The 26,519-nt window shown below is 42.1% G+C and overlaps 1 protein-coding gene and 1 non-coding gene across 2 annotated transcripts; both read left to right on the top strand.

Moving 5' to 3' along the window:
* Positions 1-26,064, top strand: YY1 (YY1 transcription factor). Its single transcript, XM_072963718.1, has 5 exons — positions 1-921; positions 14,157-14,319; positions 22,272-22,332; positions 24,013-24,171; positions 24,900-26,064. Exons 1-5 carry the CDS (start codon positions 252-254, stop codon positions 25,080-25,082), a joined length of 1,236 nt encoding a protein of 411 aa, XP_072819819.1. The 5' UTR covers positions 1-251; the 3' UTR covers positions 25,083-26,064.
* Positions 9,073-9,147, top strand: TRNAG-CCC (transfer RNA glycine (anticodon CCC)). The gene has a single exon. It is a non-coding gene; the product is annotated as a tRNA-Gly (tRNA).
* Positions 26,065-26,519: the final 455 nt, after the last annotated feature.

Below are 26,519 nucleotides of genomic sequence, written 5' to 3' on the forward strand. Positions count from 1 at the left end.
GCGGCGCGGCGGGGCGCCGGGGCGAGCAGCGGCCGAGTGAGCGCGGGGCGCACGGAGGCGAGGAGGCGGGGAAGCCCGCCGCCGCCGCCGCCGCGCCCGCCCCTTCCCCCCGCCGCCCGCCCCCTCTCCCCCCGCCCGCCAGCCGCCTTCCTCCCTCAGCCTTCCTTCCCCACGGCCGGCCGCCTCCTCGCCCGCCTGCCCGCAGCCCCGGAGCTGAGGCCGCCGCGGCTCTGGCGGCCGAGCCCTCAGTCATGGCCTCGGGCGACACCCTCTACATCGCCACGGACGGCTCGGAGATGCCGGCCGAGATCGTGGAGCTGCACGAGATCGAGGTGGAGACCATCCCGGTGGAGACCATCGAGACCACGGTAGTGGGCGAGGAGGAGGAGGACGACGACGACGACGAGGACGGCGGCGGCGGCGACCACGGCGGCGGGGGCGGCCACGGGCACGCGGGCCACCACCACCACCACCACCACCACCACCACCCGCCCATGATCGCTCTGCAGCCGCTCGTCACCGACGACCCGACCCAGGTGCACCACCACCAGGAGGTGATCCTGGTGCAGACGCGCGAGGAGGTGGTGGGCGGCGACGACTCGGACGGGCTGCGCGCCGAGGACGGCTTCGAGGACCAGATCCTCATCCCGGTGCCCGCGCCGGCCGGCGGCGACGACGACTACATCGAGCAGACGCTGGTCACCGTGGCGGCGGCCGGCAAGAGTGGCGGCGGCGGCTCGTCGTCGTCGGGCGGCGGCCGCGTCAAGAAGGGCGGCGGCAAGAAGAGCGGCAAGAAGGGCTACCTCGGCGGCGGGGCCGGGGCGGCGGGCGGCGCGGACGCGGGCAACAAGAAGTGGGAGCAGAAGCAAGTGCAGATCAAGACCCTGGAGGGCGAGTTCTCGGTCACCATGTGGTCCTCAGGTGAGCGCCGGCGCGCGCCGGCCCCCGGGATGTTTTTGTTTTGAAGGGAAGCCATGTTTTATGTGTGTGATGGGCGCCGCCATCTTCTTCGCAGGGCAAGTATGGCGGCCCCAAAAGATGGCGGGCCACGGCGGGGGCGGCGGGGCCGGCGGGCGGCGGGCCGAAGATGGCGGCGGAGGCGCGGCGCCGCCCGCTAGGCCGCAATGGCGTAGTTTCCCCGGGCGGGGCGGTCGCGCGGCGCGGGGCGGGGCGCGCGGGGCGGGGCGCGCTCGGGCCAACGGACGGCCCGCCGGCCCGTTGTCCGCGGCCCCCTTCCGCCCGGCCCCACGAGAGGCCCGGGGCGCGGAGAGGGCGTTGGCGGGGCTGCGCCGCGCGGACCTGGCGCCTGGGCCAGGCCGGGCCACCGCCTTTCCCCCGCCTTCCTCTGGGGGATGTCGCAGGCGCCCACCCCGCCCCCGCCCCTTCTCCGGAGCCTCAACTGCTCCCGGGAGGCGCCTTCCGAGGGGCGGGGGTGCGCGGCCCTTTCGCCCGATCGGCGCGCAGGCCCGACCCGGCCAGCGGCCGCGCTCCCCGCGCTCGCCTGGCGGGGCGGGACTTGGACGGACGTGGGGCTCGCGTGTGCGGGCTCCGCGACGGCAGGGCCTGTCACCACGCTGCCGGCGAGCTCCTCTCTGCTCCGCTCGCGGCGCATGGTGCTCAGGGTCCGCGAGTTTTGGGAGGTTACTCTTCCCCTTACGTCGGGGAAGTTTTGTTTTCTTAAGTACGTGGCTCTTTGCAAATAGGCCGAGTAGTTACACAGCAATGGACGGTTGCCACTAAAATGATAAAATCGAGTATTTTCGTTTTGAGTTTCCACAGGTTTTTTGCTCGACATAAAACTCCTTATTTTCCCCGTGAAAAGAATTCTAGAAGGCGTTTTTCTTCTATTTTAATACGGCTTTGAACAGAGGCCAAAAAATGCCTAGGGCAATAGAGAATTATCTGCATATATAAATCTTTTTGTCTTTCTTTTTAACTATCCAAAGGCTGTTTTTTTCGTGTTGTAAATCCTATTAACTTCATTCCTATGCTATCTTGTTAAATTGCTGGGAAAGTAAGTAGACTGCCGGAACTAGTTAATCTAGTACCTGTGATGCCGAGATTTAAGCTGTATAACCCTTTCCCCCCATAATTACTTTAACGCCTATTAATAAATTCCCAGAATGGATGGAGCCTCAAAATGTGGTGAACGTTGAGCATTAAAGGATTGCTAAAATTCACAGTACCGAATGAAATAGGCAAAAAGGCTGGACTGAGAAACTGATCTTTTTGTATCTGTTGAAAGCCCCAAGTTGAAATAACTAAAGCTGAATGGATCTGTGACTCGGGACTGAGCACAGGAAGGGAGTTTCTGTCAGTGTAATAGCCAGTACTAACAGGGGCTTCTGTTCAGTAGTTTGAGTTTAGCAGGAGCTATATGTTTAAATTAAACATACATTTTAGTATGTTTAAAAGGTTATCAGAAGATACCTTGTGTATACATTTTGGTAGTGCAGAATGATTACACACTGATCATGCTGTAACTAAAAGCTATGTTTTTCTGTTAACAGAAATGGAGTAAGAAAGGGGGTGTTGGTTATTGATGAGTTTGCTGAATTCAGGGTATCATTTGAAATTAGATACATAGATAAACATACAGTAACCACAAAAGCTAAATTTAGTTTTTCTCTTGATATGGACATGTTGGCTTTATAGTAACTGGGAAATTATAATAGTATTTTATATATTCTGCATTTGGCCTTATCAAACGTCTAACCCACTTTTCCATACCCAGAAAACTAAAGTGTAGGCTTTATTTGTAGTGATACGTATCAAGTTAGCTTAAAAGTCATTACTTCCCCTGTGCAAGTGGTTGCTTACAGACTTGTACAGTTGGGGATATTTTAATGTCCAGTTCTTTGAAGAGTTAGTTGTCAGGCATGTTATAGTACTCTGCAGAAAGGTGGTTATAAATATTTGATGGCAATGACAGTTACTGTTTTCTCAGACATGTTTGTGGTAAACTATTCCCCTTCCTTATCCTTGTAGTTTGAAATTATTACCAAAGAGAAGTTAAACAGTTTGTGATTAACTATGCACGTTCCAAGTTCAAATTCTGTGTATGGTTTCATCTTCAGAACTGAAATAAGCAGATAATTGATAACAGGCCAAGAAATCAAAGCAGGTTAATTGTTAAGCTAAATTTCTGTGTGTCTGTGTGTGTGTGTGTGTTGACATTGTGCACGATGTTTTCACGTATGTGATTGCTTTTGATCCTAGGCATGAGTTTTAAAGCAGTCCTTTAGCCTAAGCCCAAACTTAGTTAACCTGAAGTCCTTATTTAAAAAGTTAGTACACATAGAATATTCATGTGCACATATTAACCAGGTTGTGCAATCATCACCACTGTCTAATTCCAGAACATTTTCATCACTCCAGAAAGAAACCCCATGGCTATTAGCAGTCACTTCCTATTTCCCTCTCCCCTCCAACCCCTGGCAACCACTAATCTTTCTCTGGATTTGGCTATTCTGGTCATTTTGATTACATGGAATCATGAATATGCTGCCTTTTGTGTCTGGCTTGGTCTTGTTTTCAAGATTTATCCACATGGTAGAGTGTACTTCATTCCTTTTTACGGCTAAATAATATTCAAGTGTGTAGATAAAGCAGCAGAAACTGTTTAGTTTTTTTGCAGTTGAGAAAATTAAGGCCTGAATAAGGCTGGCTGTGTTTTAATATTTCATCAACAGTTCAGCTGTGTTTTGAATATTCTTAATCTGTTGCTTTAAGGCCCATGTTTGTATTTTTCCTAAGATATAATTAATGAACATTTCATAGTTGCCAGATTTAGGGCATAATACTATGTTCCGCACCCCTAGATATTCATCACTGGTTTAGGAGTGACATCCTATTTTGTAAAACTTACTGTAAACTAAACCACTTAACTAGATCAAGTAGGAAAACTAATAATAAAAGCTGAGTATTTCAAACACTTAGTTCTGAGAGAAACCCAAGAAATATTTAAAATTTTCAGGTTTCAGGTGGTAAGAATTTGTGACATTCTCTCAAGACTGTTAATATTTTAATTATCTTCTGTTAGACCGAATATAGAAGTGCTTTGTGCTAGATTGAGTAAAACATCTAAGACCAGAAAACCATTGATATTAGAATCAGCAAATTGAAGGAAAGTTGAAAAGTATTAAATTTTTTCTCACTTTTATATATTCAGGAAATTCAAGTCTGCCAAAAATTACTGGTCCTGACCACTTGGTATTTTCTCTTTTTTCTCATGCTATTTATTACTAAGAAGAGATGCCGCAAATGTAAATTCCCATGGAGCCAAGCCAGAGAAGCCCTCCAAAGTAATCATGTCAACCCCATGACCTACATAAGGCAGCCTAAGTCATAGATCCCAATTCCTGACCTAGTAGCTCTGGAAGCCTGGCTTACTGATAAAGCCTCTGCTGTCAGACTCTCCTCTCCAAGTTACTAACCTTCCGCCACCCCCAATCAACAGCTGTCTACCCCTAGTAGAAAAAGAAAACTCCTTATTACAGAAGGTCAGGGCTCCTGACCTACCGATGACTAACATTTTAGGCTTTTGGAAGAGAATAAATAGTTTTTTAAAGTATGCCAGATTCCTAGGTGGATATTTACAAAAAGCTCATAACAGCCCTAAATTTCCTATTTTGCTACTAGCAAAGACAGTTATTTAGAATCAACATTTCTTAAGATCTGCATTCTTTTGTTAACTCATGACCTGCTCTTTCCAGGTGACCATTTTATAACTGCTTTTATAAACTTGTCATAGGAAGAGTGCACAAAAGTGAAAAAAAGTTTTTATACTTTTTAAATCTGAATATTTACCAGTGAGTTATATTTTATATTGTTAGATAAACACTGTATTTTGAAAATTTGGTATCTGAAACACTGCTTGGAGGTTGAAAATAACATTCATTTCATTACTGTTAGAATATTAAGAAGATGTTACGAGGTCTTGGAAGTTAGTTGACTCTTGCATAAGGCTGTGTGCCTTCCTATTTCTGGTGGACTTTAATTACAGGAGAGGAGCCATTTCCTAGTCCTAAGTGCCGTATATTAGTAGGACTCATTCTGTTTAACTTTGTGATTAATTATCAATAACCAAGCCCAGTGGTTTCTGGAAATTATATTAGTAGTAGAATCAAATTTCCTCTTTAGAGGGCACTGACCAAAGATCTGACCTTGGTGTATCTTAACTTCTGACCTTGAGATCTTTATTTATAAAATGACTTGGAGTGTGGGGGATCCCTAAAGGCATTGTTCAGTTCTTTATAGCAAAGAAATTCCACTCCTTTCTGAATTCCTATGCGACAAAAGGAAGCAACATACTCAATTTCTTACAGCAAAACTACCCAATTTTAACGTGATCTGGTGAATGAAACATTAGGAACTCTCTTGAGCAGAAATCTTAATGACTGTTCAGTTACTTTAGTCTTACAATGTGGTTTCAGATATGATTAAACATTAAACCAGTGTAAATGGTTGCGATGGACTTTTTCTCGTGTAAATTATTCCTCTCAAATATAGGAACTGAGGGGCAGGGAAAGAGGCGTTGTTGTGCTCAAAGCTGTTCTGTGAGTGTCTGGATCTGTCTTCTAGGAGAGCCGCAAACTTCAGATAGAATTTCTAGTATCAGAGCATCACACTCTTAAAAACACCCCAAAGTGTCTTTCTCTTTTTGCAGTTATCAGCTCAGCCCTCTTCTTTCTGCTTTTTGTCTCCTTAGCTTCTAAGCACCCCAAAATAATTGAGGGGGAGAAGCTGCTGTCATAACTCCATACTGACAGTTGGTTTTTAATTTTCTTGATAACTCCCTTGTGATTTGTATTAATACATAAGATAGAGTCTTAACAAAGACTAAATACAGATTTCTCGATTTCATTTCTGGGAATCCAGTCACACACATACTCTTCCTTTCTGAATTTTCCAAGGCTTAAATCATGTGACTTCACTCCCTTGCTTAAAAATTCCTCAATACAACAATGTAAATATACTTAATGCCACTGAACTATAGATTTTAAAATGGTTAGAGTGGTAAAATTTTTGTTTGGTATTTTCACATACACACATCCTGGAAATAAAATACTACATTCAGTCAAATCCAGTCTTCTTATCAAAACCTGCGAGGCCGCATGTGGTTTGGCCCGGGCTTCCCTTTCTGATTTCCTCCCTCCTCCTGCTCCCATTATGCTCCAGCCTTCCTGGCCTTCTTTTAGTTCTTTGAACTTGTTCTTTTGCACTTGTTCTTACGTCTGCTTCCAGTGCTCTGACCATAGATGTTCATACTCTTAGTGCCGCCTGGTTTTCAAGTCTCAGCTCTAAGACACCCTCCCTGTTCATCCATTTAAATTAGCACCCTCCACCCCATCATTCTTATCTCATAGCCCTGTTTTATTTTCTTTGTAGTGCTGCCTGGAATTGTCTTTTTCTTTTTTTTCTTTTCAACTGTCTGTCTGTCTCCTTTAGAGTGTAAGTCCTGGGCTGTAACCCTGCAGCCTTAGGATGGTACAAGGCACGTAGAAGATTCTCAGTAAATAACTGAGTGAGTGAGTGCGTGGCAGCTGTGCTGGAAGGCAGAGTCGTGGCCTCAAGACCAAAATACCATTCTCATCTATTACTACATCAGGAAAAGGAGCAGTAAAGGTGGGGAGGGTGCAGAAGCATTCCTCTTGTAGAAGAGGCATGGACTTAGTAATCTAGTTAATTCTAGATTCAAATCCTGGATCTACCACTCAGTGTACTTCTCCAAATATATTACTGGGTATTTCTTTTTGTTTGTTTTTCAGCGGGGAGGTAACTAGGTTTATTTTTTATTATTATTATTATTATTATTATTATTATTATTATTATTATTATTATTATTATTATTATTTATTTAACTGGAGATCGAACCCTAGACCTTGTGCATGCTAAGCACGCACTCTACCACTGAACTATACCCTCCCCCAATTCTGGGCATTTCTGAGGCTTAATTTCTTCCACCAGAAGCATGAGGTTAATATCTTAAAGGTTTTTTTGAATTGAGGAAAGTGACAGTTGTTGGCATGAAACAAGTACTCAGTAAACAACAGTATCCCTTCTTAAGGTATCTGTTACTGGGGAAAAGTGGAAACATCCTAGGTCTGTTTCCCTATTGCTTATTAGTGAATCTCAAATATTTGCCTCTCCCCCATTTTAGTGATGATTTGGGTGATGGCATTGATGAATAGATAATGTCATTTTGGCCAAAAGTCACCTGGAGTGGTCAGACCAAAGTTAATGGCCTGAGATGGAAGGTATGGAGAAACAAAATCATTAGGGTCAACCCTAATGAGCTTCCTGGCAATCAAATAAAAAAGGAAACCATACTACTGTTAACTAAATTCTAAAATAAACTGCTTTCTATTATAAAGGGGGCCACTGAGTGATAACAATGCAGATTTCAAACAGTATAGGGTCAGATTTCATGCAGTGTCTTAGAGCAGCCAGAGATTTTAAATGTAATCTAATTAGATGGTTCTTTACTTGCTTACTGTAGTTTTTAAAAGTTCAACATTCTTTAAAAACCATTAAAAAAAAATAAAAACCATTAAGTATCGGGCCTACTCTTCCCTTAAGCCCAAGATTGAGGGAAAGTGGAATGGAGGTGTTTCTGCACACCTCTTTCCCAGACCACAGTGGTTGCCGTTTAATGTATTACCTTGTTTCAGTGTAATAAAGAGAGGTGGTCTGCCCTTTAATAAATGAGGAAACCAAATGAGGTTCTGTGATAGGACTGAGAGGCCTCTTGAAAGAAAGAGATCTTGATTTGGACTTTGGAAAGCCCAGATGGGGGATGAGAGGTGGGCAAAAAGGGAAGGGAAAGTTGTGTCTGTCACATACCTTGTATCAGGCATTGAATAACATAGCAAAAAAAAACCCCAAAAAACAGTTTGGAGCATGGAGGGCTTGTGAAACTCCACTTTTTAACCTGTTTTCTGGACCTGTAGAGGCTCCCAGCCTTTCCATCTAGTTCCTTAATCATTTCTTGTTGGCTGTAAATGTTTTGAGTCTCTTTGCTCTGCCTCAAACTAGACTGGGAGTGGCTATAGCTTTGGTAACAAAGAAACTGAATAGCTAAGAGACAGGGATGGACAAGGGCTTATTTATGTGCCTGTTTAACCTCTTGAATAAATAGTTCCATGTGCAGAAAAAAGAACGTTTATAAAATGCGAATGAATAGATTGTCCTGAGATAATTCAAATCCCGCCCCCCTACCCGCATTTGTGGCTGCTATTGGCTAGATTCTGGTTTTCCGCACCCTACATCTTACGTCATTTCACTTTGGTCTGGTTGTTGTAGGTCATTTGCCTTTAACCAGAGTGTTAGTGAGCACTGGAGTCATCTAATCCACAGTTTTGATTAGAAGTTCCCACTATGACATTTTTTCTCCTACCACCCCACTTCTTTGAATCAGTGACTTGTATTCTCAGCTTTTTCTAAACAGGAATTCTGAGATTTGGTTTAATTTTGCTTTGCCCAGTTGTGTTCTGTGATCACAATTATAAATTTATTTATGGGTTTTTTGGAAGGCAGGGTATTTCGGATTACTTACTTATTTATTATTTTTTAAAGTGGAGGTACTGGGGCTTGAACCCAGGACCTCCTGCATGCTAAGCATGCACTCTACCACTGATCTGTATCCTTCCCCCTACCATTATAAATTTAGGTTACACTGGTTATAGAAACCTATTTTGAGGAAACTTCTAGTGTGGATTAATCTTGTCCCCTTGAAACAATGAGATAATTAATGAAGTCCTGACCTCAAGGAAAACTCCAGAAAAGAATGAATATGCAAAATGATTTTTAAAGCAGATTTAGATAGTTGGCTTCATAAACATGCTTTACCTACATGTGTCTTTCATAATTACCCCACTGCCAGTCACTGGAACTCAGTAACATACATAACACATTTGATATTCAGAGCTGATCAGTTAATATCTTCCCACCTCTATACAACAAATCTATTTCAGGAGTAATTATGAAATGAAAGGAGTGTAGTAATGGCAGGTGCAGACAGTGAAAATCTGTATTTGAATACGTATTACAATAGTAAAATGCTTTCGTTGGGGAGAGAATATAGCTCAGTGGTAGAGCATGTGCTTCCCATGCACAAGGTCCTGGGTTCAATCCCTGGTGCCTCCATTAAATAAATAAATAAATAAATAAACCTAATTATGCGCCCCCCCCAATAATAGTAAAATATTTTTTAGAGCATCGTAAATTTCTGGTATATTTGGCCAAAGCTTCTGAAGATGTTCTTTTGCAAAAATTAGATAAAACAGCTAAATTATAGCAAACATTGACATTATGTGATCTGTTGCTTTAGTATGTGTCCAGTTCTTGGTGAAAATGAGGCGAACGTTGTCTTTGATTTCTTGTGGCAGTAGATCCTAGCATCTTTGGTCATTCCTCTAGCAGTCTTCTTTTGAAATGTGATTTTTTTCTGTATAAATAGTTCATTTTTTTACATTTCGTTGAATAGTCAACAACCATCTGTTTTACAATTTCTGTGTCCTAGTCTTCAAGGAGTCTCCCAAATTAATTTCCATGAGATACACCGTTTATTAAGGAGTAGGAGACATGATAATATGAAGTTTTAAGTACATATTATGAAAGCGTACAGTAACCACAATAATTACTTAGAACTTAGACTAAGAAAATAATTTTTTTAGGCAAGAATATTATATCCCTGACATTGTTTTGAAGTGCAAATGTAAAGTGATAATCAAAAGCAGATTTTTTATCAGTTTGATTATGATTTTAAAATTATGTGCTTCCTGTCTGTACTCGGGACAGATTGCTTTCACTATGTGCCACTTTCCCTTGGTGTGTCACTGAGTCCAATCCCCATTGGACGAAGCTCGTTGTCCCCTTCCATCTGAACATAATCTCTTCAATCTCCTTTGCAAAAGTCTTCATTCTCAATATTGGAATTACCCAGATTTTTGTTCCAAGTCTTCTGTCTATATTTTTGAATAGATAATGTTATATGGCTTTGTGGCTTTAAATACAGTCTGTATGCCAGTGATTCCCATAGATTTCTCTCCAACCTAGATTTCTTTTTATCTGCCTGCACTTGGATATCCAGGTACCTCCTTGAGGTCTGTCCACAAGTTGTCGTGCAGATGGCTAGTGGACCCAGACCACAGTGCACTTCTAGAACTTCTCCTGCACATTGTCTCTTCCCCCATTTTCCATCTCAGCTAATGACACCACCATCCTCCAAGAATCACAAACAAGAAACTTAGATGGCATACTTGACATCCCTCTCCCACCCCCACCCATCTGATTCATCACCCAGCCATGTTTATCTCGCCTCCAAAATGAAAATTTGAATCTATGTGTTTTAAACACCTACTGATAAATGTCATTTTAGGTAGTAGATTCAGAAATCTCGCTGTCAGAAATCATTCCTTGTTTCAAGAAGAAAAATTCCCCTGTAGTTTAATCCAATTTTCTCTGAGTGAAATACCATCATAGAGATCAAAGGTCAGCTAGGTTTTTCTGTAAAGGGCTAGATAGTAGTATTTTAGGTTTTGTAGGTCCTAAGGCAACTAAGCAACTCCATGTGTCATTGAAGCAGGAAAGCAGCCAGAGACAGTATGTGAGCAAATGAGTGTGGCTGTTTTAATAAAATTGTATTTACAAAAATAGACAGTGAATGTGTACACCGTTGTTTATAGCAGCATTGTTCACAGTAGCCAAAACGTGGAAACAACCCAAGTGTCCATCAGTAAATGAATAGGTAAAGTAAATGTGGTCTGTTCATAGAGGAGGAGTATTCAGCCACAAAAAGGAATGCGATTTTGATAAATGCTACAACACGAATGGACCTTGAAAACATTCTTAGTGAAGTTAAGCCCAGGCATGGGTGGACGAATACTGAATGATTCTACTTATGAAAAGGTACCTAGAGTAGGCAAATTCATAGAAACAAAGTAGAATAGAGGTTACCAGGGGTGAGGGAAAGAGAGAGATTGCTGTTGCATGGGTACCAGGTTTCTGTTGGAGGTGAGGAAGTTTTGGGTATACATAGTGGTGATTGGTTACACAACACCGTGAATGTACTTGATGTTACTGAATCACACAATTACAGGTGGTTAAATGATAAATACTATGTTTATGTCTATTTTGCCAAAATTTCAAAGAATAAAAGGAAGTCATGAAAATGGGTGTGCGGTCACATGCTGGGTTTGTCTAACCGGCTCTGTCTTTAGGCTTATTTTATGCATGTTTTGTTTTCTAATTCTTAATTATCTGACTGTTTTCTGGGTCCTTGATATTCTTAAATGTTAAAACTAAGAACTGATCCTCAAGAGGTGTTTCCTCATTTGACTTCAGTTTGTGTCACTGCAAAATTAATGTGTTGAAGCCCTAATCCCTGATGTGACCAATAGTTGGAGGTGGGGCCTTTGGAAAGTGATTTCGTTATGTGGGTGAAGCACTCATGGATGGGATTGTTGCCATTATAAGAAGAGACAGAAATTATGTAGTGTGACGAGAAATTGTGTGTGTGAGGACACAGCAAGAAGGCATCTGTCTGTGAACCAGGGGGAAGGAACCGAGTGAGCTGGCACCTTGAGCTCTTACAGCTGTGTTGAGACATAACCCTTGTCAGCAGCTTGCTTGGAGCAGCAGTGGTTCTCAATCTTACTGTTATTCTTGTAGCAGAAAGATACAAGGAGTTTTCCTTACTGTGAGGAGAAAAATAGCTTCAGTGAAGAAAAGCAGCCTCCCTAGCTACCAGTGTATTTTGGTACCGCTAGAAGGTCGGTGAAGTAGCAGTTGTGCCTAGGTTGGAGAGACGGGGGGGGGGTGAAGGAATGATCACAGTGCTGAGAAAAGAAATTAAAGAATCTCGTTACGATGCCAAGTCCCCGCTTTATAACTTACCATATTTCCTGCCCCTTCTTAGTAATACATCCGGCTACTTTTTCTTAGGCTTCTTCACAGGTAAACGGGTAACCTGGGATTTAGTGTCTAGTTCTTTCCAGTTCCAGACAAGAGGTGGCTGAGCTTAACAGTTAAGTACTCAGGTCTTAGAGTTAAATTTCCTGAGTTCATGTCTGTCACTTACTAACTACTTAACCCTGAGCAAGTTACTTAATCTCACTATGCCTCAGCTTTCTCTTCTGTAAAATGAACTTGCTGTTTGCCCACTTCATAGGGTAATATGTGCAATGATTGAAATAGTGCTTGTATGTGAACATTAAATAAAATGTCAGCTGCAGTTGTATTCTGTGGTTCCTTGTAATGACCTAAAATGTTCGCTGAAGTGAAGAGTGGTGGGGCAGGAGAAGCATTTAAAGTTTAAAACTTGTATTCTGTGCTTTTCTTTGCTGAGAATGACTGAACTTGATAATGACCACTTGAATCAAATGAACCTGCATTCTGTCTTTGTTTTTTTCCCTCATACTCTGATGTCATAGCTACGCATAATTTTCTGGTGGTGACATCAGTTGCAGGATTTGGTTTGGGTTTTTGGTCTTGTTTTTTAACACTGGTGGAAAGGTAATGCAAGTTGAGATTTGAACAAGCCCATTTTCACTTCTGAAAGTTCTTATTCTTACTACTCTTTGTGAAACAATTTGATGGAAAGTGGAAATTTTTACTTAACATTGAGACTGTTGGAGCATTCTATTTTCTGCTTTAGTCACCAAAATAGTAGGAGACTGGTTTTGGCCTTTGGATGCTTTACTCTAGTTTGAGAGACAAAGCCAGCCAAAGTTCAGAACAGCTTGATTTAAAGTTCATCAATGTTATTATCCAGAAATAGTCTAGGAGTTCAAAGAAAAGATAAGCATCTCAGGCTAGCGTGATGTAATGAAACAACCCTCAAAAGAATTTGAGCTAGACTCCAGAGGGTAGGCTGGGATTGGAGAGAGGTAATAAGAGAGCAAAGGGAGAAACTTGTTTTTACTTAATATTTCCTGCCAAGCACTTGTGAATTAATCTGTGTGGGAAAACAGGCTTATTGAAATACAGGGGGCACGTGCAAAGGGGAAACAGAAGGTAAGAACTAGGTATGTTAAAATGAGATCAGGAAGCACAGGACCCGGAATGCCTGGTGGCAGTAATTTATACCACTGTTGAGGGGGTGGTGCCAAAGTGAAAACATAGCAACTGTATTTTTTGTATCAGTTTATTCTTTAAAGCATCACTGGAGCAGAGAATAGAACTGTGAAGATCAATTAAGAAATGATGATAGTCATTTCGGTCTGAGATAATAGTGATAAGAACTAAGTTGGTGGCAGTGGGACAAAGATAAGACCTTTTAAAAATAATCGATTGGATTTGGTGTCTGGGATACAGGAGATTAACTGTGGGAGTCAGTAGTCCTTTTTTTCCTTAGCCTGTTGGATTTGTGATGGTAGTAAGACATGAGAAGAGCTATTCTGCATTCTTTGAACACATACTTATGAGGACCAACCTGTGTGCCTGCCTCTGACCAAAGCTTTGGGGATACATGGTGATCTAAAATGGCAAGTGTCCCTGTCCTTGTAGAGCTTATAGTCTAGAGGGAGAGGGCGACAGAAATCACACAGCTGTAATTTTTGTAGCCCATAATAGTCAGTGAAAATAACACGAGTAAAGGCCATGCAGTTAGGGTGGATGGGCCGTGATACATTTGAGGAAATGAAAGGCCAGTACAGCTGGAGCAAAAGTAAAGAATGAGGAGGCTGGAGAGGTGGGCAAGAGGCTGGCTAAGAGGTGAAGGTTATAAAGCCAGATTTAAGTTGGCGTTGCAGAGTTGATGGTTAACAGGAAGTGTATGTGGTGGGCAAAATGCAGAACTCTGAGATGTAATGGGAGGAGAGGCAAGGAAGCTGAGAATAAGCCAGTTAGAGAAGTGGGTGAAGAACCAGGAAAAGTGGATGCCCAGGACAGTGATGGCGAACTCTTCCCACTGGGCTGAGAAGGAACATTAATGGAAAGGACATTGACTTTGGCATTGGGGATTTTGGTGACCTTCAACAGAAACAGGATTTTAAGAGATTGAAGAGAAAGACTGGGAGGTTAAGAGGTAATGGCTATAAATCACCCGTTTAAGAAGTTGCTAATGAAAGCAGTTTTTAGTAGTTTTTAAAATGTATTTGCCCATGTACACGTTTTTACTCAGCTAAGATGATCAATCTTCTGATGTGTTTCAGATGAAAAAAAAGATATTGACCATGAGACGGTGGTTGAAGAACAGATTATTGGAGAGAACTCACCTCCTGATTACTCAGAGTATATGACAGGAAAGAAACTCCCCCCTGGAGGGATACCTGGCATTGACCTCTCAGATCCCAAACAACTAGCAGAATTTGCTAGGTAAGTTGTAAGAACTTTCCTTTCTTCTAATGAAGTTTAAGTACTTGAGGGTTGCCAGCTATGTATTTTGGTGCCTAAGTTCCAATAGTGGTTTGTGTTCTTGCTCTAGGGAAGCTTCTGAAAACAAAAGCAGTTGGTTTTATTTTTAGTGGTAGCTATGCTATTGATGTAGTGGCACTGTTTCAGATCCTTGCAGACAATAAGAAGAAGCAAATACATACTCTTTAATTCTATAATTGACATTACTTGTGAATAAACAAAATTGCACATAATTTGTTTGGAAATGGGTGTCTTTACACTACCCCCTGGCCTCTTTGTATACATTTTAAATTTGGATGTATTGTCCTGGACTAAAGCTGCGGGAGGCCTGGGTCTGTACTGGGTTTGTACAGCTGAACACAGGACAGGACTGCATCAGTTCTGATTTCAGGGTGTCGTTAGTTAGACTCACAGTGTTTTGTTAATTTAAGCCAGCATGACAGGAAGAGGTCAGATATTTATGGCTGGGACCCCTGTGACTGCCTGTCCAAAGTGCACGGAGGAAGATCTGAATCCATGGGATGTTTGTTTTGCCTGAAACTGGCTGAGTTCCTATAGAAACCTTGGGCCCCCCCCCTTTATGTTATTTTCCAGTACTGTTTGGTAGTTTTTATAAAGACTGGAGAAAACCCACATAGTTGTAAATTTTTAATTATAATGAAGTGAACTATTAAAATTTAGAGCTACTCCTCTTCCCTGACTGAGGTTGAATGGCGCCTGGAATAGCCTAGGAGATTGAGGCAAGGACAGGATCAGTAAGAAAGAAATGCTTGTGTTCCTGTTCTATCTAACAGGATGGAGTGGGGGTCTTTTTGTTTTTTCTGTTTTTTGTTTGTTTTTTGTTTTGTCCTTTCTCTTGAGAGCAGAGCAGAGTAGGAGAGAGCTGGAGACCCTGGGGTGTCCTGGTTTCTCCTGGCCCTGCCAAAAACAAGGTGGACAAGCCTCCTACCATTTGGAGCCTGTTTCCCCACATGCCACGTGGGTGTGAGAATCCCATTGTGCTTTGATAAATGGGTTTTTTCTCCTTTTCACTGAAACTAGTTATAGGGAATATGCACATTAATTTATTTCTAAATTATCATGGTTTTTAAAAAGTTTAGGCTCTATTTTTTTTTTTGTTAATGGCACTGTGTTCCAGCTTTTATTGCTATTAAAATGTTAAATGCAGGTATGTGAATCAAATATTAACTGCCCTCCTCCCCTCCCCCCAAGAAATACAAATAAAAATGGAATCTGCAGGATGCATAGTCAGTAGTGAGGTTAGAGGTTTTGGACAGGTTGAGCCAAATATGCCTGTGTTTAATGTCATGAGTTCCTAAAGATAGTCACATCTTCATTGTGGTACTCAGATTTCGTCGGGGCTATGGGCTGCTACTCCAGGGATAGATATGGGACACAGAAATCAAGGAACCCTTTGTGGAGGGGGCAGCATTTGATTTGGGCCTTGAAGAACATGGAGCTTTGACAGCTAGATGGGGTTTCCTGGTGGGGTCTCCATGCTGGAACAGCATAAGCACAGAATACACATTCAGTATATTCAGAGGACAAAAGGAGTCAAGTTTGGCTGTGAATTGGGGCACTTTAAGTAAATGTAAACCAGATCGTTAAAGTCTGTGAAAACTGGGCCAAGATATGGGCTTTTTAGTACGCAGTGGATAACTGGTGAAGGTTTTTGAGCAGTAGAGAAGGGGGTGGACGATCAGAGCTTTAACTTGGGAGAATTACTTTCCGGCTGTATCTAGGCTGGATGGATGCAGTTACAAGCATGAAGTGGGAGAGACCAGGTGAACTAGAGCTCATGAAGGCCTGAGCCAGAATAGTGGCGGTCAGGCCATGAAGAAATAGGTATGGCAGATGACAGGAGACAAAGGAGACCGACTGAGAGGCAGATCTGCTGTATTGGATGTGGGGGAAGCAGTGCGAGAGGAGGAATCAAAATGCATGTTAAAAGCTTCACTCCTTAGGTGACAGGAAAGTGAGAGAGGGTGCTGGTTTGGGGTTCAGGGGAGGCAGTGTTTGGTTTTAGATGCTAATGAAATACCTGTGTGGGACTTGAGGTGGATTCCGGAAGTAAGTTGGGGCTAGAGTCGTTTGAGGAGGGATGGGTAAGAGCATGAAAGTGCCAGATAAGTAAGCCCTTGGGAAGGGGTGCGGGTTGGAGGGAAAAAATAAAGTCCCGGGAAGGTCCTTGTACCAGAAACAGTGACAGCCAAAGGATCATTCAGACAGGTAGGAGAAGACAGTGTTGTGGAAGCCAGTGGAGTTTCCAAAAGGGCCCAGGGAGGAAAGAATAAAATTCCTCTAAATTATATATTGTGAAGTAATTGCAGTGGAGGAGCAGAGGGCTGAAGGGTGAGGTTGTGCAGAGAGAGGAACCTGTGGGAAGTGAGTGAGCAAGCAGCAGAAGTAATTAGGTGTTGGGGACCCTTGGCATTGTTTACCCTTCCTGGAGAATTGGGGCCGCTTGAGAATTGGGATCTTAAAGCTTGCCCCAGCCCTCCAAGCATCTGAACAGAAAATCCAGGATGTTTCGGCTCTAAACACAGGAGGCACATGTAGCTGTTTGGAATAGAAGCTTCTGCAACCAAGTGGCCTTTCCTCGCTGTATCAGGCTGCCTGGGACCTTACTCCTTAGGAAAGGGCCACCTCCCAGGAACAGGGACCCAGGGCCAGATAGCCATCTATTTGTGATAGGCACACATTTCAAAACAATAAGGGTAAAGAACCTAAAAGCTTCCAGGGAGAAAAGTTATATCACCTACAAAAGAATGATAATTAGGCCTGAATGAGAATTTTCTTCAACAGTGATAGATAATTAGAAGACAATGGAACAATATTTTGAGATTTCTGAGGAAAAATTACTATAAACATGGAATGTTGATCCAGCAAAGCTATCAATCCAACACAAAGGCAAAAGAATGACAAAATTTTAGACGCCTAAGGATTCATTTTATGTTGCGTGCACCTTTTCTGAAGAGGTTACTTGAGGATATACTCCAGTAAAATAAGGATGACCATCAAAAGGAAGACATCCTAAAGAATACAGTGAGAAGAAACCAAGAATACAGCTGTGCAACAGGCTGGAAAACATGTTCAGTTTAGAATAGGAAGTCAGTGGGTTGTAAGAATTTCTTGAAGAAAAGTTCATTTCATTCATTAGGATAGAATGCCTAAGAAGCCAGATGTTGGTGGTATGGGAAAGAGTCTTCTAAAAAAGAAGATAATCAGAAGCTCCATGATAGGGGTGGCAGAGCAAAGAAAACAATGGGGCATAATTTTGACTATTTAAAAAGAGAAAACTCATTTGACGTGACTCTGGGAAAATTGTCTCCTTGGTACTGAAGCTGCTATATTGGACTTGCAAAGCAGGAAATCGGATCTTAGCACAGAGTTAAATTCTGTAGTAAGCAATACTTACATAATCATCTGAGTATATTGTGTGTTTATCTTTTATAATCAGCCTGTTAAAGATTTCATTTTGTACACAGAATGGGATGGAATCTTGCTCATCTGTATACAAAATAAAGGTGTAGGGTTTGGGCTCATCCCTGTGTTCCACAGTATCTCTTGAAAAGATGAAGTAAAACTAAGTAAATCTCTAATTGGGCAGTGGTGGTGGTGAGAAACACTTGAGCCTGGAATGCCCTATTCTGTTAGGTCTTCATATTTGACAGTGTAATAGCTGTGACTAGAATTTTCCAGAGGCCCCAGAAATGGTGACTGGGACTCTTAGAGCTGGAGACAAAGAACCACCAAGTTTCAAACTGTTGGGAGCCAGACCCCATCTTTGCTTTTAAAAATGCACAGAACTTGTTCTGCTGGCCTCCGTTCTCATTCCCTTCACCCTGTGACTCAGTTCTTGACTTAAGGTGGTGTGTTTGCTGCTTTTCCCTCTCCTCCCTATAGTGGAGTGGTGAGGTTTTGGACTGGACTTGAAACTGTCCAAAGAATGTTCTGGTTCCTGCCACACTGAGCCTAGACTGCTTAGTAAATCACTTTATGTATGGATAAGTATAAGAAATAATAACTTAGGGGAGTGGGTATTGCTCAGTAGTAGAGCACATGCTTAATATGCATGAGGTCCAGGGTTCAATTCCCAGGACCTCCATTAAAAAAATAATGACTTGAAAGTCATGGTATTGGAGAGGTGGGACTACGGTGACTTTGTTCTTTCCTGAAATGTCTTTTTAGTAAATACTTCTGGGATTGGTCAGTGGGTGGGACCTGGAGAATTCTGTTTCCTGATGAAATTGACAAGCTTTGTGAATTTTTTGCATAACCCCTTGGAAACCTTTGGTCCAGAAAGGTCAGAGTAACAGGTGGTTACGTCAGTCCCAAGTTGGCGGTGGCTTTTGCTGCTGCTGTTGTTGACTGCCCACCCTGAGACTTTCACTGGGTCAATGTAGAGGTGGAGTATGACAGTGGAACCGAAAGCACCTTCCAGCTCTGTAACGCCGTCACATGGGTATACACGGTCTAAAAGAGAAGCCGCTTAACAGACGTGCCCCGTTGCACTTACACAACACTCTGCACACAGAAGGGAAGTGACTTATGCTTGCTGTGTTACACAGGAACTTCTTCTGTCCCGTCAGCACAGGTCAGAGTTGGTGGTTCCAGTCTGATTAACTAAACTGGTTTTGCAGAGAAAAGGCTTATTTTCATTCAAGAATCACTTCTTTAGAAATGTTTGATCTTGGCTTCTGGGACATTTGCAGATATAACTTAGTTGGAACTTCTGGTTTATATAATAATACCCTGCTGAAAATTGTCCAGGAAGTTCCTGCAGTTTTTGGTCCTGGTGTCCAGCCTTTACAACGTTGTTCCTTCCATGTGTGCAGGTGTAACATCAATAGTCATGTCCTAGGGAACAGATTCTGTTTTTAATTGAACAGGAAACTTCTCTTGCTGGGTACCTGGCTCCTCCATATAATTTCTCGTACATTGAGGGGGCCTTTCCGCTTTGCCTGTGCTGTTCTTTCTCCAGGCTCTCAAGTTTTTTAGTTGAAAAGGGTGGTTTGGAGCCACCAGTACCTTCTGGGTTATTAAATACAGCTGGCATTTTTTAAAGGAATGAGGTTATTTTTGGCTAGGCCCATTTAGCACATAGCTGGTGGTAATAATAGCTATGATTTTTCAAGAGCTTAACGTATATCATCTCTTTATCTTGACAGCTCTCAATAGGTAGCATTATACCTTTTTACACAATAAGAAACTGAGGCTGAGAAGTTAAGTGGTTTGCTCAAGGTCATGCAGCTAGCAGAGGTCAGCACCGAGCCACACGTCTCATTCCGTCTCATTCATGGTGCTTGTGCTGTTGTTGTCTCCAGTTCCAAAGAGCTTTGTCAAGTTCCACAGTCAATGAGAAACTCAAATCTTGGTTCCTTCTGTCTGACTGGTTTGGGTGGGTCAAGAAGATATTCTAAGTAGGAGTATATGATTTTAGTCTATTTAAAAAATTACTTTCTTTTAAGGATTTCAAATACATGTTTTTTATTTTGCAGGCTATATATCAATGGTTGCCATGAAGATTTTAATTTTAGTCTTTGCTCAGTCTAAGCATGCGTTTTTGGAAAGTGACATTTACATTGTTTGCATTCGAATATAACATATAAGGTACCCACATACACTGGCTCGCTTGCCACTCTGAAGTACAGAAGAGCGGCTCAGCAGGGAGCTTAAGAGTGGCTGCAATTAAGCACCTCTGCTTTCTCCTTGAGCCCGAGGGTATTTGCCCAGATGCATTTTAAACTCTCATCCTAAAATTAATTATATTGCTAACTACCAGCTTATGTAAATTAAGTTCCTAGGAATGAATTTAAGAAATTTATGAGGTTGGGGGACCCTCCTAGGTAGCTGGGCCCCACCTAACCTCCTGGCACAGGCACTTCACCGCTGTTGACGGTGGAACAGGGAAGAGATTCTGTGCGACATATTTGTTAACCCAGTGAAAGTTTTTAAAGTCCGAGTTTTTCGGTTTTGTGATAATTTGCATACAGTAAAATTCACCGTCTTTTAAGGTAGTATCATTCTGTAAATTTGGACAAAGTCATGTAGCTATCTTCCCAGCCAAGACAGAGCATTTGAGTGGAATCGTCAAAGAGTAATAAACATCTTAATTGGAAAGGTTGAAGCTTCTTGGTTTTTTTGTTTTTTGTTTTTAATTGAAGTATAGTCAGTTTACAATGTTGTGTCAGTTTCTGGTGTACAGCATGCTTCAGTCATACATATACATGTGTATATTCCTTATCATATTCTTTTACATTATAGATTACTACAAGATATTGAATGTAGTTCCCTGAAGCTTGGTTCTTAATATACTCATTAATATTTTATTATTTACATTTGATTGGAGTGGAACCCTTTCATATGAAGGACTATTAGTTTTCAACCTCCAGGTGGCGCAGTGGCACCAAATTTTTGTCCTACCTAGTTTTGTGATTCAGACCCAAACTCAAGGATTTAATGGTATTTAAGATAACGAAGGCTAGTTCAGAGCCCTGTACACAGTAGGCACATAGAAAATACTTGCTAACTGATGTGTTAATCTTAACAAGTACATGTACAAGAAAGAACAAGTATCTGCAGGGTGGAACGAGGGAGGATACCAGACTGAAATGTTCTCCTAGAATTCCAGGTAGGAAATTTGTATAGTCTTGAACAAACTCCTTAGAGATAAGTTACAGCTACGAGGTAGCTTGTTTCCCCTCTGCTCTTCCAGGGCATGGAAAATTTAACCAGATGATTTCATGGGTTCGTGTTTTATAAAATAAGAAGCATCAGGGAATCCTTTTCCCAGATCGAGGGTGGAGGAGGATATTGTTAGAGCCTGTGCTGACTTAGCAGTGGAAATATTTCATAGTAAAAAAGTTGTGGTAAATTAGCTTACCGTTAAGGAAGCATCAGCTTAATTTATTAAATACGCATTCTTCACACAGGAGTGTGAGATGGTGCAAAACTAGGGACAAGAACATTGGTTTTGGAGATTTAAACCTTTTTCTAGTTTTTCTAGGAATTCTTTAATTTCTCACCCCTCTACCACACACAGATCTATAGGGAGTTTTGGAGAGAAAGTTTTGACAAAAGACCAAAGGTTGGTTCAGTGGAAATAGCAGGTAGGTAAGTTACAGTTAATCAACAAGCTCTCTGGATAGTGATTCCACTCAGGGCTCTACCTGGCTGCCCGAGTGGAAACCGTAATCTCCCTCCCACCACCACCACCGAAACTAATAGTGCGATAAAAATTAAACAGTGTGAATGAGTTTGAGGTGATCCCACCTGTCTACCATCCCTTGGGGCTCCTGCCCAGAGTAACCAGTCCTTAGTTTGTTATGTTTCCTTCTAGGGCTATTATACATGTGTAGTTCTCTGTCTAAAAGGATTGCTCTGTACCCTTTAAAAAAATGACCTATCATAAAGATCATTTCTGTCAGTATGAGATGGGACTCCCCCTCCCCCTTTTTAAGACTCTCCCATATCTTCCTTCCTTTTTATAAGGCACTTTTATTAGCCTAGCAGCTGCTTTTGGATACCTCGTTTTGCTCCCGTTAAGAGTTCATGTGTGGTTTTGGGGTTGTTGGTCTCGTGGCATTTTTTAGAGAGTTTAGAGGAAAGAGTGAAATCACAGTTCACAGTGCCGTCCTGAGCTGTCCCAGCTTACTAGCTGTGACACTGGGCAACAGCTGGTCGGGTTCGTTTGTGAGTCCTGCTCTGTAGGTGGGACAGTGCTTCAAGGTCACAGGTCGCAGCCATGTGAGCTTTCTCATCCCTTCCCCTTCACAGAAGTGTATTGTAATCTTAGTTTCTGTGCCTCTAGGGAAAACATGTTAGGGACTTATATGATTATGTCAGATGAGTCTACCCACTCCTACAAATCTCTCTTTCTCTCTCTCTTTTTTTTTCCCCCCTTTGGTAAGAATGAAGCCAAGAAAAATTAAAGAAGATGATGCTCCAAGAACAATAGCTTGCCCTCATAAAGTAAGTAATGCTAGGGGGAAAGTGTTCATTACTGTGAATGAAGTTTTAGAGAGATTGTAATAAGAAAGCGCACTTTTATTTCTGTCTTCATAATTGAGATTAAACAAGAAACTATAAACTGGTTTCTAAATTCAGGAGAGTATATTCTGTGATGTAAGTTTTGTTGTTCCATAAAGACCACTTAAATACTATTAAATGGGGTCACCTTAGGACACCAATGTTTTTATTATCACTATATACAGAATATACCATGGTAGGATTTTGTTTCTTGTTTCTGGATCATTAACAAGTCAGTCTTAAGGCATTGGGTTGTGTCTCACCCATGGACCTTTGTGGGACTGTGGGCTGCTTATGGAACTCTGGAAATGATTCTGGATGTTGCTAAAGTAAGCCTAACAAGACTTTATCATTTCCTTCGTGATTTTCCTTAATTTAACGTTGATTATGTGTTGGGGGGGCACTTAATTGTTTTCAAATGTGGTTATTTTTTGTCAAAAAAGTAAAACAGTAGCCTAAAAAGTACTTAGAGGCATTGGTTGGGTCTGCTTCAGATTTTTATTGGAGGTAAAACTAATGGGAAAATTAAGTAATCACGTAGGTAGTACAGAAAAACAAAGGGGGAAGTTTTTTTAATAGAATAAAAAATTTTAAAAAGACAATTGGAGAAGGATAAGTTTAGTTTCATGGTATCGCCTCTGGTGACTGTACCCACAAATTCTTTCTTTTTAATGTTCTTAATGTGGAGATTTTGAAATGTTAAAAGGATTTCTGTTGAGGCCAAGTACTAAATAAACATTTGAAAACAGTTATACCTTAAGTGCTCATCATCTCTCTAGCTTCTCTGTGTACTTCTTTTCCAATTAGATTTTTTTTTTAATTCCATTTTCTAAGTGGAAACAGCCCAGGGGTCAAGGTGTAAAAACTGTGGCTCCCCCCGCTTTGCCCGTGAAATTGTCTTGTCTGACTGTCTGGTCATGTCCCCCTTCACCCCATTATTGGGCAACAACTGCAGAAGAAATGGTGAAGGACATGCTTCTCCCAACGCTGCTCACCCGTCTGCCTTCCCCACCCTATTCTGCTGTCATTTTGCCTGCTTCTTTTCCTAGTGTCTCACAAAATAAATTTCTTCTGTAGTTGCCATTCCTTGGACACCCTCTTGCTTCTTTCTCTGTCAAGAAGGGGAAAGAGGCAAAGAGAGAAGAGGGAACAGTAGGCGATGGAGAATGACAGCCCATTCTTGCAGCACAGAATGTGGGGCCCACCAAAGGTAGTGGTGGACGGCCGTCATTTTAACTCCGTTTATCTATCAGTGCTTCTGTTACTTCATTTGGGGGACACAGTTGGGTGAGGCAGCTATGGTGTAGCTGGAAGCCAGGGTGTTGGGTTCTACTCCCAGTGTGGCTTCTACTAGTCGTGTGACCTTGGGCAAGTCTACTTAAAGACATCTCTAAGCCTCAGTTTCCTCGTCTGTAAAACAAGAGTTTGCATTAAATGATAAGGCCTCTTTCAGCTGTCTGGTTTTTTTTGTCTTAAATAATTCTACTGTACTGTGAACTAAAATTTAAATGGGAAGGTGGGGGAGGGTGTTTTGTTTCAACGTGTCAGTGAGGGCTGTTAAGTGCTTGAATCGTTTGTAACAGTTTGCAGCATGAACCACTAAGCTTCTCTCTCTGTTCGAAGGGCTGCACAAAGATGTTCAGGGATAACTCTGCCATGAGAAAACATCTGCACACCCACGGCCCCAGAGTCCACGTCTGTGCAGAATGTGGCAAAGCTTTTGTTGAGAGCTCAAAACTAAAGCGACATCAGCTGGTTCATACTGGAGAGAAGCCCTTTCAGGTAGAGCCAGTCCCTTCTCCCCTCCCCACTCCCCTGTAAGTGTAGACAAAGCGACAGTGAAGCTGGAGACACCACCGGAGGGTCAGGGTCTTAGTGCTTCTGAGTGAGAAGCGGAAACAGTGTCCTTACAGGGCCCCTGGCTCCTGACTTCCCCACGTGTGGTCCGAGTGGTGCTGGGGACAGGGGGCATCGAGGTATTTACGGGGCATACTCCACATCAGGAGAAACACAGGATTGCTCAAGAGCAAACCTGAGACAATTTCTAGTGCATTCACTATGGGGCTGAAGCAGTTTATTTGCTGTAGCTGATTTATTTTTTGTAGTATATTGAACTATTAATTGACCTAACTATTTTTGGTTTTTTGTTTTGTTTTGGTTTTTTTGATATTTGACACCAGAAACCTTCCTAACAATTTGTATTTTATTTGAAATATTTACACAGATGTTAGGGCCCTAACATATTTAGGAAGATTCTTGCTCTTTTGCTGAATATTTCTCTTATGTTGTGTTTAAACAACTCACGAAGGCTATTCAAGGGTTTTAGGAGTTGATCATGTGGAAAAATCAGTGCTCTCTGCCCCCTAATTCTAGAATGTGTCTAGAAAATTGCCCCCGGGGCGGGGAGGAGGCGTTAGAAGTACTAGGCTGTTCTCCCCCAGAGGTGAGCTGCTCCCTCTCCCAGGCCTGGTCCGAGTCTGAGCGGGTTCTCTCTGGTCTCTCCTCGACAGTGCACGTTCGAAGGCTGCGGGAAACGCTTTTCACTGGACTTCAATTTGCGCACACATGTGCGAATCCATACCGGAGACAGGCCCTATGTGTGCCCCTTCGACGGTTGTAATAAGAAGTTTGCTCAGTCGACTAACCTGAAATCTCACATCTTAACACATGCTAAGGCCAAAAACAACCAGTGAGAAGAAGAGAGAAGACCCTTCTCCGCCTTGGGAAGCCTCTTCCAGGAGTATGATTGGGAATAAATATGCCTCTCCTTTGTATATTGTTTCTAGGAAAGAATTTTAAAAATGAATCCTACATACCCAAGGGACATGTTTTGATAAAGTAGTAAAAATTAAAAAAAAACTTTAATAAGATGACATTGCTAAGATGCTCTATCTTGCTCTGTAATCTCGTTTCAAAAACACGGTGTTTTTGTAAAGTGTGGTCCCAGCAGGAGGACAATTCATGAACTTCGCATCAAAAGACAATTCTTTATACAACAGTGCTAAAAATGGGACTTCTTTTCACATTCTTATAAATATGAAGCTCACCTGTTGCTTACAATTTTTTTAATTTTGTATTTTCCAAGTGTGCATATTGTACACTTTTTGGGGATATGCTTAGTAATGCAATGTGTGATTTTTCTGGAGGTTGATAACTTTGCTTGCAGTAGATTTTCTTTAAAAGAATGGGCAGTTACATGCATACTTCAAAAGTATTTTCCTGTAAAAAAAAGTTATATAGGTTTTGTTTGCTATCTTAATTTTGGTTGTATTCTTTGATGTTAACACATTTTGTATAATTGTATCGTATAGCTGTATTGAATCATGTAGTATCAAATATTAGATGTGATTTAATAGTGTTAATCAATTTAAACCCATTTTAGTCACTTTTTTTTTTCCGAAAAATACTGCCAGATGCTGATGTTCAGTGTAATTTCTTTGCCTGTTCAGTTACAGAACGTGGTGCTCAGTCGTAGAATGTATTGTACCTTTTACCACCTGATGTGTACATCCCGTGTAACAGAAAGGGCAACAATAAAATAGCAGTCCTACAGAAAGAATATGGCAGAAGAAGATCTGTAAGCACAGTCTTATTTCCTTTTGTTGTCCAGAATAATTATAATTCTTGAGCCTCCCAGAAATTGGAAGCTAAATAAAGCAACTCAAGTTTCCTTTATTTTGCACTCAATTACAGTGACTTGTGATTAAAGCGATGATGCATGGATATTTTAATACTTCCTATGTGTATTGAGTTCTGAAAGAGAGTAGGAAACAGGCATCCCGAGTTAAGGAACTACCTCAGAGTACCCCAAACCGGGCCCATCGGAGATAAGATTTTGATTTTAGCTCCCCCAGCAAACATGTGAGTGAAGCAGTTGTGCCCTGGCCTGTGTGTGTTCTCAAGGTAAGGTGTTAACTGGCAGGCGTGCGAGCAAAGGGGAGCCCAGGCCTTTCTGTGGCTCGGGCTGCCTTCAAGGCAGCTCCCTCAGGTCCTGGCTTGTCTAACAGGATACGCTTATGGTTATTGGCTATTTAGTTTGAGAGCCTTGGTTCCTCCGTCTAGTGGAATCTTTAAATGCTAGCACATCGCAGCAATTGGGCGCCAGTAGCTTGCTTTTGTGCTTCTAAGTG

This window comes from Vicugna pacos, chromosome 6, assembly GCF_048564905.1.
Source record: "Vicugna pacos chromosome 6, VicPac4, whole genome shotgun sequence".
Taxonomy (NCBI): domain Eukaryota; kingdom Metazoa; phylum Chordata; class Mammalia; order Artiodactyla; family Camelidae; genus Vicugna; species Vicugna pacos.